The 12,368-nt window shown below is 46.6% G+C and overlaps 1 protein-coding gene across 7 annotated transcripts in view; it reads left to right on the top strand.

Moving 5' to 3' along the window:
• Positions 1-12,368, top strand: part of VRK3 (VRK serine/threonine kinase 3) — a 44,338-nt gene that overhangs the window by 1,536 nt on the left and 30,434 nt on the right. For 5 of the 7 annotated variants that reach the window (XM_066374077.1, XM_066374071.1, XM_066374069.1 and 2 more), the window contains exons 2-5: positions 1,106-1,166; positions 6,509-6,683; positions 9,355-9,504; positions 12,031-12,306. In XM_066374077.1, coding sequence (XP_066230174.1) covers positions 6,545-6,683; positions 9,355-9,504; positions 12,031-12,306 — 565 coding nt within the window. In that variant the 5' untranslated portion in view covers positions 1,106-1,166; positions 6,509-6,544. Of the gene's footprint in view, positions 1-1,105; positions 1,167-6,496; positions 6,684-9,354; positions 9,505-12,030; positions 12,307-12,368 lie in introns of all 7 variants that reach the window. The other 2 variants (XM_066374075.1, XM_066374076.1) reach the window with 2 other exon arrangements.

Here is a 12,368-nt window from a genome sequence, read left to right as displayed (position 1 = left end):
CTCTTCCTTGCTGTGAGACCTGTTAAGCTCCTAAATGTCTGTTTTCTCATCTCAACGTGAGAAAATACCTCCATGGTAAGAAATTTGGAGAACAAGTACAATAACGTGTTCACAACACCAAGCTGAAAGATGTAGTGTGACTCTGTTGTTATCATTGTAACATTATCAAGGCTGGGATATTTCATGAGAGGAAGGAGAGACAAGGAAGGAGCAGTCAGCAAGGCTAGGTCAGGAGGAACACGCAGCAAGGTGTGGTCGATTGCAAAACACGGCCACCAACCTCTCATGGCCCTGGCATGACGCAGCGCTGCAATATGCTGCTGCTCTTCCTTCCATCAGAGGTGAAATCTAGTTCTCTACCCTCTCCAACTCAGGCGGTTCTGTGAATTATTTTAATCAATTGAATGTGGAAGGGGCAATCTTGCTCTCGGCTCTTAAGAGAGGGTGTGGCTACGACGGAGGCGAGGCCGGTAGAGCTAATAGCGAATCTGATAGACTCCCCGCCTTGGCACTAGGTCATCTTCGTTTCTGCGGGCCGAGGCGTGTCACTGTCCCTTCTACGCTAAGGTGTAGTCTAACCTTTAGCTCTCCTGTGCTAGTCTCAGAACCTTTCAGGAAGGAAACAATATTTAACGCATAGGAGATGTTCAGTAAATATTTGTTGAATAAATTAAATAAATGGGTAAATGGATGATAAAGGCCAGCAGCATTTGAGTGTTGGAGCCTCGGGCTTGAGTCCTTTTCTAGCCTTGTGACCTTCGGCATGTGACCTCAGCACTCTGAGACGCCCTTCTTTCTTTCTGTCATATTTACAGAACGTTTACCATAACACCATCTTCATCTGAACTGTTAAATAGTTACTTGCTCATTTGTTTATCTTGTTTCCTGCCACACCCAGAATGTGAGCTTTGTCAGGTGAAGAACTGCATTTGTTTCCTTTGCTGCTGTATCCCCAGCAATTGGCACATATTAAGGGCTCAGTGAATTGTTATAGAAATTAGCACATGCTGTCTACTTAGCCAGTGCACAGTAAACATTAACCATTATCTTTCCCTTTTGTGTGTAGTGATCCTGAGTCAGCCTCTCCACCTTTCTTCACTTACAGGACACTTAGGATGGAGATTTCAGCCCAGTGAATCTGAGGGCCAGACTGTGAACCCATAAAGGTACAACCTAGTTGGGTACATGCCCCTTAAGTCCTATTCCCCACCAACAGCCTGCGACCGCTCCATCTCTCCTGTGTTACTGCTCTTATACTTTAGTCCCAGGAGAACCATTGTGGGCATGACAGGGTCACTGGGTTAGGTGCTTGCCCCGTCCTGGAGGCCATCTTTATCCAAGGGCACTTGGCACCTAGAAAAATTCTACTTAAATCCACTTAAAACCACCACAGATTTTCAAGCTTTTGTTTACATAAGTAATCTAGCAGAGTCTCAGGATATTAGTCAGACTAGGTTATACTATGCTGCAATAACAACAGCCCCCTAACCTCAGTGGCTTAACCCAGACACAAATTTCTCACTATTACAAAGTCTAGAATAACTCTCCATGGCAGCCTTCCTTGGCAGTTTGGATCTGTGGCTCCATCATAAGGGCTTCAGGTTTGTTGTGACCTGAGGGAGGAGGGAGAAGTGGTGCAGACTCCTCTAGCTTAACAAAACTTCTCTTTGAAGAGGTAGAGCTATCCTTTCAGTGCTATTACCTGTAAAATAATTATTAAGTTAAATGACTTACATAAATCAAGTTAAATTACTTAAATAAATGACTTAAACTTAATAAAAATTATTAGGTTAAATCAGAAATACAGACTTCTTAGGAACTGAAGGATACCTAGTGGCAGTCTTTGCAGTCAGATGTCTTACACACCTCCTTTATGGGAAATAATAGAAAGGCAGTTTTTGCCTGATCAGGTGGTTGTGCGGAGGATAGAGCGTCGGACTGGGACATGGAGGACCCAGGTTTGAAACCTTGAGGTTGCCAGCTTGAGTGTAGGCTTATGCGGCTTGAGCATGGGATCATAGACATGACCCCATGGTCACTGGCTTGAGCCCATGGTCGCTGGCTTGAGCAAGGGTTCCCTCGGTCTGCTATAGCACCCAGTCAAGCACAAATGAGAAAGCAATCAATGAACAACTAAAGTGCCACAACGAAGAATTGATGCTTCTCATCTTTCTCCCTTCCTCTGTCTGTCCCTCTTTGTCACATAGACCCTGGTAACCACTATTCTACTCTGTTACTATGAACTCTCTCTGTCTCTCTCTGTCTCTGTCACATACACATGTACACACACACACAAAAGGCAGTTTTACGCCAGTGTGGTTTCTGCTCTTTTGCAGACCTCGAGGGAGAGGAAACCTATTCTCTAGCTGAGATTTCTTTCATTAGCTGTTTGGATGGCCTGTGTTTTTCAAGGGCAGGCACTGTAATTCCATAAGGCAGCACCAAGAGGAAACAGAGCCCTGAGAAGCTTAGAACTTCTAGTATTGAAAGAGAAAAGGGAAAAAAGAAGTATTAGCAAATAGAATATAATTAGTGAGATAACAGGGCATGATATGGTAATAACCACTAACATAAAGGGCTTTCCATGAGCTAGGCCCTGTTGTTAGCACTTGCTATAAATGTACTCATTTAGGCCTCAAAAATCACTCTATCAGAGAGATTAGAATCCCCGTTTTACTATTGGGCAGACTGAGGCACACAGAGGTGAAATTAGGTACCCGGCACATAGCAGATCTGGAGCTCCAGGTTGCCTGGGACTAGATTCAGTGATTTTAAAGAACTCTACTATTTTGCGATTGTGACAGACCAGTGTTTACAATGAATAAAAGATAAGGGTTTGATTAGACTAAGCCAGCCACAAAATATTGCATGATCTCTCTTATATGTGGAATCTTTTTTAAAAAGTCCAGTTCATAGTAACAGAGAGTAGAATAGTGGTTACCAGGGACTGTGAAGTGATGGATATATTAATTTGATTGTGGTAGTCGTTTCACAATTTTTTTTTTTTTTTTAGATTTGTAACTTTTTTTTTTTTAGATTTTATTTATTCATTATAGAGAGGGGAGAGAGAGAGAGAGAGAGAGAAGGGGGGAGGATCAACTCCCATATGTGCCTCGACCAGGCAAGCCCAGGGTTTTGAACCGGCAACCTCAGCGTTTCCAGGTTGACGCTTTATCCACTGTGCCAACACAGGTCAAGTTCGTTTCACAATTTACATATATATCAAAACATCACATATACCTTAAATATATACAATTTTTATTTGCCAAAAATAAATAAAGTAAAACGGGAAGAACTTTCTCTTACAAGGCGAGATCAAGCCACAGGTTTACTTTGATTTCAATTTTGATAGTCAAGCTTATGACTGATACTGTACACTAAGTTTTAGAATAAAGAACCAATAAGATAATTTTTTTCTTTTGCTATTTGAAATATGTTCATTTGAAATATCTGTTGCACTGTCATCCTTGTGGATTTTCTCTTCACTTATTAACTAGTTTAATCCTGCTTTTAGGAACTGAACTGTGTTCTGTAAAAATTTGTATTTGGAGCCTGACCAGGTGGTGGCATAGTGGATAGGGTGTCAGACTGGGATGCGGAAGGACCCAGGTTCGAGACCCCGAGGTTGCCAGCTTGAGCACGGGTTCATCTGGTTTGAGCAAAAGCTCACCAGCTTGGACCCAAGGTCACTGGCTCGAGCAAGGGGTTACTCGGTCTGCTGAAGGCCTACAGTCAAGGCACATATGAGAAAGCAATCAATGAACAACTAAGGTGTCGCAATGAAAAACTAATGATTGATGCTTCTCATCTCTCTCTGTTCCTGTCTGTCTGTCCCTATCTATCCCTCTCTCTGACTCTCTGTTAAAAAAAAAAGAGAGAGAGAAAGAAAGAAAGAACAGAATCAACCAATGAATGCATAAATAGTAAGTGGAACAAGGAATCGGTTTCTCTGTCTCCCCCTTCTTCTCTCTAAAATCAATCAATAAAATAAAATATATATTTTTAAAAAATTTGTATTTGGAAACCCTAAGCCCAAGTACTGTATTTCCCCATGTATAAGACGCACCTTAATTCTGGGGCCCAAAATTTGAAAAAAAAAAGTTTTACATAAAGTTATTGAACTCAAGTTTTAGTCATCATAAAATTTGTACAACACTGCCTGACTAGGCAGTGGCGCAGTGGATAGAGTGTTGGACTGGGATGCGGAAGGACCCAGGTTCGAGACCCCGAGGTCGACAGCTTGAGCACGGTCTCATCTGGCTTGAGAAAAAAAAAAAGCTCACCAGCTTGGACCCAAGGTCGCTGGCTCCAGCAAGGAGTTACTCAGTCTGCTGAGGCCCCCGGTCAAGGCACATATGAGAAAGCAATCAATGAACAACTAAGGTGTCGCAACGAAAAACTGATAATTGATGCTTCTCATCTCTCCATTCCTGTCTGTCTATCCCTATCTATCCCTCTCTCTGACTCTCTCTCTGTCCCTGTAAAAAAAAAAAAAAAAATTTGTACAACTCCTTATCACTGTCAAAACTCCCATCCATTAGCTTGTCCTCATTTGTGTCTGATGATGAATCACTGTCTTCAACAATGAGCACAAAAACAAGCACGAAAAAGCGGGGAATGCAAGTGAAAAAAAATCTACAACCACTGTGTAAGAGGCACCCAGTTTTTAGACCCCAAATTTTTTGGGGGAAAGTGCATCTTATACATGGGGAAATATGGTATGTCAGAATGTGACCATAGTTGGAGACGGGGGTCTTTAAAGAGATAATTAAGTTAAAATGGGGTTGTTAGGGTAGGCCTGCTATAGTCAGAATGTTTGGGTCTCTCCAAATTCATAGGTTAAAAATCCTAATGCCCTGTGAGATGGTATTAGGAGGTGGGGCCTTTGGGAGGAGTTAAGTCTTTAGGGTGGAGCCCTCATTGGTGAGAATAATGCTCTGTAAGTGAGGTCCCAGAGAGCTCCCTAGCCACTACCGCCACATGACACAGCAAGGAGCTGTCAGTCTGCAGCCCAAGCGAGGGCTTTCACCAGAACCCAGCCATGGTGGCACCTTGATCTTGGACTTCCTATTCTCCAGAACCGTGGGAAATAAGTTTCTCTTGTTTTTAAGCCACCCAGTCTGTGATATATTATTACAGCAGCCCAAACAGACTAAGACAGGTCCCTGGCCCAATATGACTCGTGTCCTTCCAAGAAGAGATCAGGACAGACAGAGGGATGGCCGTGTGAGCACACAGTGAGAATGCAGCCATCTGCTAGCCAAGCAGGGAGGTCTCAGAAGAAACCAAGCTCATTGATGCCTTGATCTCACACTTCTAGCCTCCAAAATTGTGAGAAAATAAATTGCTGTTGTTTAAGCCACCTCTCAGTGGTAATAAGTTATGGCAGCCTAGCAAATGTATAAACCTGCCACATCTTCATCTGTCATATGTGTGATTTTGGTTTTTATTTATTTTTATTTTTTAAGTGAGAGGAGGGGAGATAGTGAGACAGACTCTGTATGCCCCTGACCACGATCCACCCAGCAACCCCTGTCTGGGGCCAGTGCTCAAATCAGCTGAGCTATTTTTAGTGCTTGAGGCCAACAGTCAAACCATTCAAGCCACTGGCTGCAGGAGGGGAAGAGGGAGGGGGAGAAAAGCAGATGGCCACTTCTCTAGTGTGCCATGACCAGGAATCTCACCTGGGACATACATATGCTGGGCTTAAACTCTATCCACTGAACCAACCGGGCAGGGCTTGGTTTTGATTTTTAAATTTGGGAAATATTCCACAGATACACAAAGCTTAGAAAATAATTCAATGGATTCCTTTTGTCTCACTGCGTTTAGTCAGGATAAAGTAGGCTATGCTGCAGTAATAAATAAACCCTGAAGTCTTGGTGGCTCAATACAACATAAGTTTATTTGCTGATCATGAAATCCCAGTGTGGACCAGGCAGCCTTCCTTCATCTCGTGGCTGTGTCATTTGGAGTATGTGGCCTCCAGAGCCATTCCTGCAAGGCAGGAGAGGGTGGAGGAGCTACTACTCTGGCTCTTAACAGCCTCAGCTGGAAAGTGACTTCCACTCACACCCCATTGGCCAGAACTAGTTATGTGGTCCCAATTTAACTGGACGGGGCCCTAGGAAGTGTAGGGGAGCATGTGAGTATTTGAGCATTAGCTGTCTCTCTCATCCCCATCATGTGCTTTTGAATAAATGAACGTCACAAATGCAGTTGAAGATGCTCAGAGCTTCTGTGATTGCAGCAGTGCTGCCTCGTAATTTTCATTGACCTCAGGCACTCCCATATCAGTCGTGAGGTCTGCAGTTTCTGCTTTGTATCTTTGTTCGGCTTTGTACTTGCCCTGGGCCATTAGCAAGAGAGTAGTGGCTAGATGCTGGTCACAGTGGACAGGGACTCATTTTAGGAGTGGCCACTCCCTAAGGGAGTATATTCAGTGGGTGATCATTTTCTTTACAACGCGAGGAATTTGATGACTGCTCATGGGCAGTTTCTCTTTCAGCTTCCTGTTCCCTCCTGCACACTTCTGTTTTTTGGCATGAGCACCTTCTGTTCAGGCTGTGGCAAAAGTATCCAAACAGCATTCAAATTCTGCCCCTACTGTGGAAAGTCTTTGTCTACAGAGGAGCATGAGGAGTCCCAGACCTTTGTCAGACCGCTTTTGTCATCCTTCCGAGGTAAGGACTGGAGCTTTGAGCTTCCCTGGAGGACGGCTGAGGGGCTGTATGTGGGGTGTGAGGAGGGAGCACATACACCTTTGCAGTCTGTCTGAGCCTGCATTCAAACTGGAGAAGTCCGGAGCTCATCTCTCCCTGTACTCAGTTTCTTGGCATCTTATTAGTCCCATGGCTTTAAAGTTGACAACTCACACATCTCTGTCCTCAGCCTGGACCCCTCCCTGAAACCCAGAATTATTTAGTATATCAAACTATTACTTGTTTGACATCTGTTGGCTGTCACATAAACATGCCCAGAACTGAGTACCTGATGTGGCTGCCCCTTCCATAAACTTCTTTTTTTTTTTTTTTTAATATTTTTTAATTCATTGATTGATTTTTAGAGAGAGGAGAGAGAGAAAGAGGGGAGAAGCAGGAAGCATCAACTTGTAGTAGTTGCTTCCTGTACATGCCAGGCCGGGCAAGTCCAGGGCTTTGAACTGGCGACCTCAGCACTCCAGGTCTACCATAAACTTCAGCATCGTGGTAAATGGCAACTTCATTTATCCAGTTTCTCACAGCAGACCCTGGAGTCATCCTAAGTCCTGTTTCTCTCCCACCCACAGTTCAGCCCTCTATCAAATCTTGTCAGCTCTCTATTTAAAATCAGTGCCGCCTGACCAGGCGGTGGCGCAGTGGATAGAGCGTCGGACTGGGATGCAGAGGACCCAGGTTCGAGACCCCGACGTTGCTAGCTTGAGAGCGGGCTCATCTGGCTTGAGCAAAAAGCTCACCAGCTTGGACCCAAGGTCGCTGGCTTGAGCAAGGGGTCACTCCGTCTGCTGTAGCCCCACAGTCAAGGCATATATGAGAAAGCAATCAATAAACAACTAAGGTGTGACAACAAAAAACTGATGATTGATGCTTCTCATCTCTCTCCGTTCCTGTCTGTCTGTCCCTATCCATGCCTTTCTCTGACTCTCTTTCTGTCCTGGTAAAAAAAAAAAAAAAAAAAATCAGTGCCAAGGTCCTGGTCAGGTAACTCAGTGGCTAAAACGTGGCCCCCATGCACCAAGGTCGCAGATTTGATCGCTGGTCAGGGCACATACAGGAAGCAAGCAATGAGTACACAACTAAAAAATGAAACAGTGAATTGATGCTTCTCTCTCTCCCTTCCCTTGTCTCTCATTCTTTCTCTCTCCCTTCTCTCTTTCTCTCTCAAATCAAAGGAAAAATAAAAAATCAGTGCCAAATCAGATCACTTCCTGCCTCCTCCTCTGCCTGGTCCATCCCACCCTTACCTGTCACTGATATTGTTGCAGAAGCCTTCTTCCCCTGGTCCCCTGCTTGGCACATGCGGCTTGCGAGCCACATGCGGCTCTTTGGCCCCTTGAGTGTGACTCTTCCACAAAATACCACGTGCAGGCACTACCTCGATAAGGAATGTACCTACCTATATAGTTTTAAGTTTAAGAAATTTGTCTCTCAAAAGAAATTTCAATTGTTGTACTGTTGATATTTGGCTCTGCTGACTGAGTTTGCTGACCACTGCCCTAGTCTCCTTGTTTCTTTTCTTTCCCCTATGGTTTTCTATATGGTAGTCTGAGATCCTGTTGAGACAAAGTCAGACCCTGTCATTCCTCTGCTCACCATCTTCCCAGGTTAGGCCTGATATCGTCAGGTCCCCATTTTCGGTTAGAGCTCATCAATGAACCCTTTTGTCATGAGGTGTGGGTGCCTCTCTCCAAATGAGGCAAATCTTTTTGGGGAACACCCTTTAGAGACTGACCTTAGGGAATTAACCATGGGCACATGAGCTTCCCAATCAATTAACAAAGACACCAGGAAACAAGGCACTGTCAGGAAAAACAACAAACGACAGAATCAAACCTGCACTGACCAGATTCCAAGGATTTAACAGATGAGACTATGTACAAAACACCCGGGTTCAATTCCCGGCCAGGGCACACAGGAGAAGCACCCATCTGCTTCTCCACCCCTCCCCCTCTCCTTCCTCTCTGTCTCTTCCCCTCCCGCAGCCGAGGCTCCATTGGAGCAAAGATGGCCCGGGTGCTGAGGATGGCTCTGTGGCCTCTGCCTCAGGCGCTAGGATGCAACAGAGCGACGCCCCAGATGGGCAGAGCATCTCCCCCTGGTGGGCATGCCGGGTGGATCCCGGTTGTACACATGCGGGAGTCTGTCTGACTGCCTCCCCATTTCCAGCTTCAGAAAAATGCAAAAAAAAAAAAAACACCTTTAATATGTTTAAAGAAATGAAGGAAGAAATTAAAAATATAATAAAGGAAAAAAGTTAGTTAGAATTGACCTGGTAGACCTGAAAAAGAACCAAATAATACCTATGATGATAAAAGCTAATATGGCAATTAGAAACTCATTGGATTATTTAAACTGCAGATTAGACAAAGCAGAAGAGAGAATAGTGAACTAGAATAGAAGATAGATCTGCAGAAATCACCTAGAAGATAGAACAGAATGACAAAGTAATAGCAGATATAAGAGAGGCTAAGACCCCTGAAGAAGTGAGTCTTCGGTGTGAGGGCACCACACCAAAGGGAAGAGAGTGGTTGAAGGGACGAGAGTGCTTGAATAAGAACTTAGGGTGTCTGGTTTTGTGGTTCCTGTAAAGGGCCTTTGTAACCTTCAGTCTGCATTTGGCCTTCCTTTCTTCTAGGCTCAAGGAGAGGGAAGAACACTAGTTCTGAACTCTCTCCCAAGAAAGTGAAATGGTCCAGCTGTCTTGCTTCTTCTCCATCATCCGTCTTCTCAGACTATGACAGTTCTGGGTCTGAAGATACCTTAAGTCCCTGTGAGAAACCCAAAGGTAAGAGTGAGGATTCATCTGGTTAAAGGGTGGGTCATCGGACAATGTGTGGGGCATCATCCCCCTGCTCAGGTGCCACTTATACCTGCCTGGACCTTTATCCCAGCCTCCAGGATTTCCCTCCAGTTCATCTCTACAGGATCAGAGCTGACTCCACCCCTCCTTGCTCACTGTCACCTACTGTCCCCATTGCCTGACAGTCTGACCTCTTCAGCCAGACAACTGAAGACTCTGTGGTCTGGTTCCTGTTTTAGCTCTCACCGCAACCCTGTGCATGGAAAACTTACTTTTTGGAAATACTTTTCAGGGTCTTCAGCCACTGGTCTTACCTAAGTCTGTTCCCTCAGCGTGGGGCACTGTCACCTCCCTTCTTTTTTTTTTTTTTTGTATTTTTCTGAAGCTGGAAACAGGGAGAGACAGTCAGACAGACTCCCGCATGCGCTCGACCGAGATCCACCTGGCACGCCCACCAGGGGGCGACGCTCTGCCCCTCCGGGGCGTCGCTCTGCCGCGACCAGAGCCACTCTAGCGCCTGGGGCAGAGGCCAAGGAGCCATCCCCAGCGCCCGGGCCATCTTTGCTCCAATGGAGCCTTGGCTGCGGGAGGGGAAGAGAGAGACAGAGAGGAAGGAGGGGGGGGAGTAGAGAAGCAAATGGGCGCTTCTCCTATGTGCCCTGGCCGGGAATCGAACCCGGGTCCCCCGCATGCCAGGCCGACGCTCTACCGCTGAGCCAACCGGCCAGGGCCGTCACCTCCCTTCTTTGCCTGGCATGCTGCCACTTTCCAACACCCAAAGGGTCAGATCTCTGGGAAGCCTTTTAGGAGCACCCAAAGCTAGATCAAGGTAACGTGTCTCCCTCTGGAGCCTCTCTTCATCCTCTTTGTCTGGGCACCCACAGTGCCAGTGCCACTCATTTGAGCACATGTCCCCTCCAGGCTCCTTGTCCCTTTCTGCCTCACTGACCGGACTGAGAGTCTTTTGTGAGCAGGGACCAGATAGAGTCATCTGAGTGTGGCCCATGCTAGCCAGTGACCAAGGAAAGCTTAGGACTGTGTGCCTGTCTCCTTCCTACCAGTCCTCGGTGTCTCCTCTTTGTCCCTGGTTACCCTCCAGACCCCATTGCCTTTTGCCATTCTGTGCCTTGGGTGGAGGGTATGTGGGAAGAATGGAGTCATTTTTTTTTTCTTTTTTTTTTTTTTTTTTTTTTTTTTTTTTTTTTTTTTTTTTTTTTCTTTTTCATTTTTCTGAAGCTGGAAACAGGGAGTGACAGTCAGACAGACTCCCGCATGCGCCCGACCGGGATCCACCCGGCACGCCCACCAGGGGCGGTGCTCTGCCCCCCAGGGGGCGATGCTCTGCCCATCCTGGGCGTCGCCATATTGCGACCAGAGCCACTCTAGCGCCTGAGGCAGAGGCCACAGAGCCATGCCCAGCGCCCGGGCCATCTTTGCTCCAATGGAGCCTTGGCTGCGGGAGGGGAAGAGAGAGACAGAGAGGAAAGCGCGGCGGAGGGGTGGAGAAGCAAATGGGCGCTTCTCCTATGTGCCCTGGCCGGGAATCGAACCCGGGTCCTCCGCACGCTAGGCCGACGCTCTACCGCTGAGCCAACCGGCCAGGGCTTTTTTTCTTTTTTATAGGTGAAAGGAGGATAGATAGGCAGACTTCCACATGCTCCCCAATCAGGATCCACCCATCAACCTCATCTTAGGTTGATGCTTGAGTCCTGAGCTATTTTTAGCACCTTGAGGCTGATGAGCTCGGACCAACCGAGCTATCCTCAGTGCCCGGAGTCACACTGGAACCAATCGAGCCACTGGCTGTGGGAGGGAAAAAGGAGAGAAGGGGGAGAAGGATGGGGGGAGAAGCAGAAGGTCGCTTCTCCTGTGTGCCCTAACCTGGAATCGAACCCATGACGTCCATACACCGGGCCAACACTCTATCCACTGAGCCACCAGCCAGGATCAGGAATGGAGTAGTTAATAGTTTTTCCTGGGACCATGTCCAGTAGTTAGTATCTTTTCGTCCTCACCATGCCACCCCATTCTCTTGCCAGTCTGCTAGCCAGTCAAGGGCAGGGCCTCAGTCTAATAAATTTCTTTATATTTAGCACAAGGCCATGTCCTATCTCAGGATATTCTTGGTTGAATGTGGAGAGTCTTTTTGACCCCTGGAAAATTCTATTCATTCAAAAAGACTAAACTCACATGTCCTCCTCCTGGAAGCCTTCCCTGACTTCTCCAGGCACAGTCAGTCTCTTTCATATCTCTCCATACGGCCTTGTCTGACCGGCTGTGTCCAGGTCAGACTCCCTGACATAATTAGGATCCCGTGAGGGAGGAGCTGAGGTATGACTCGTACCTGTATCCCCAGCTTTGTCACACAGACCTGACCCATGAAAGGTTCTAGGAAGCCATTGTTTATTAAACAAATGAGTAAGTAAACAGTACTATGAGTACTATCTCATATCCATTTAACTTTTCTTTTCTGGCTGCCCCTTTTCCTTTATTTTGGCCATCTTGCTGTAGGATCCCAGGGCAGAACTCCAGCCCCCAAAAGCAGCCCACAGACAGCAAAGAGAAGCCCTCAGACAGCAAAGAGAAGCCCTCAGACAGCAAAGAGAAGCCCACGAACAACAACGAGGAGCCCGCAGTTGACGAGGAGCCCTCAGACACTGAAGCGGAGCCGTGTGACCACCTCCCTCGAGGCTTTGCCCATAGGGACGGTGCTGAAGGACAATAATGGACAATACTGGAAACTGGGATCCCTCCAGACCAGGGACGACCAGGGCATTCTCTATGAAGGTACACTCTGTTTACAGGTGGGCAGGTGATGGGGTGGGCCAGGCCACCTTGGAGCCAGGGTG

Source organism: Saccopteryx leptura, chromosome 3 (genome assembly GCF_036850995.1).
Source record: "Saccopteryx leptura isolate mSacLep1 chromosome 3, mSacLep1_pri_phased_curated, whole genome shotgun sequence".
Lineage (NCBI taxonomy): Eukaryota > Metazoa > Chordata > Mammalia > Chiroptera > Emballonuridae > Saccopteryx > Saccopteryx leptura.
Note: the sequence above shows the minus strand (reverse complement) of the source record. Positions and strands in the feature narration are given on the sequence as shown.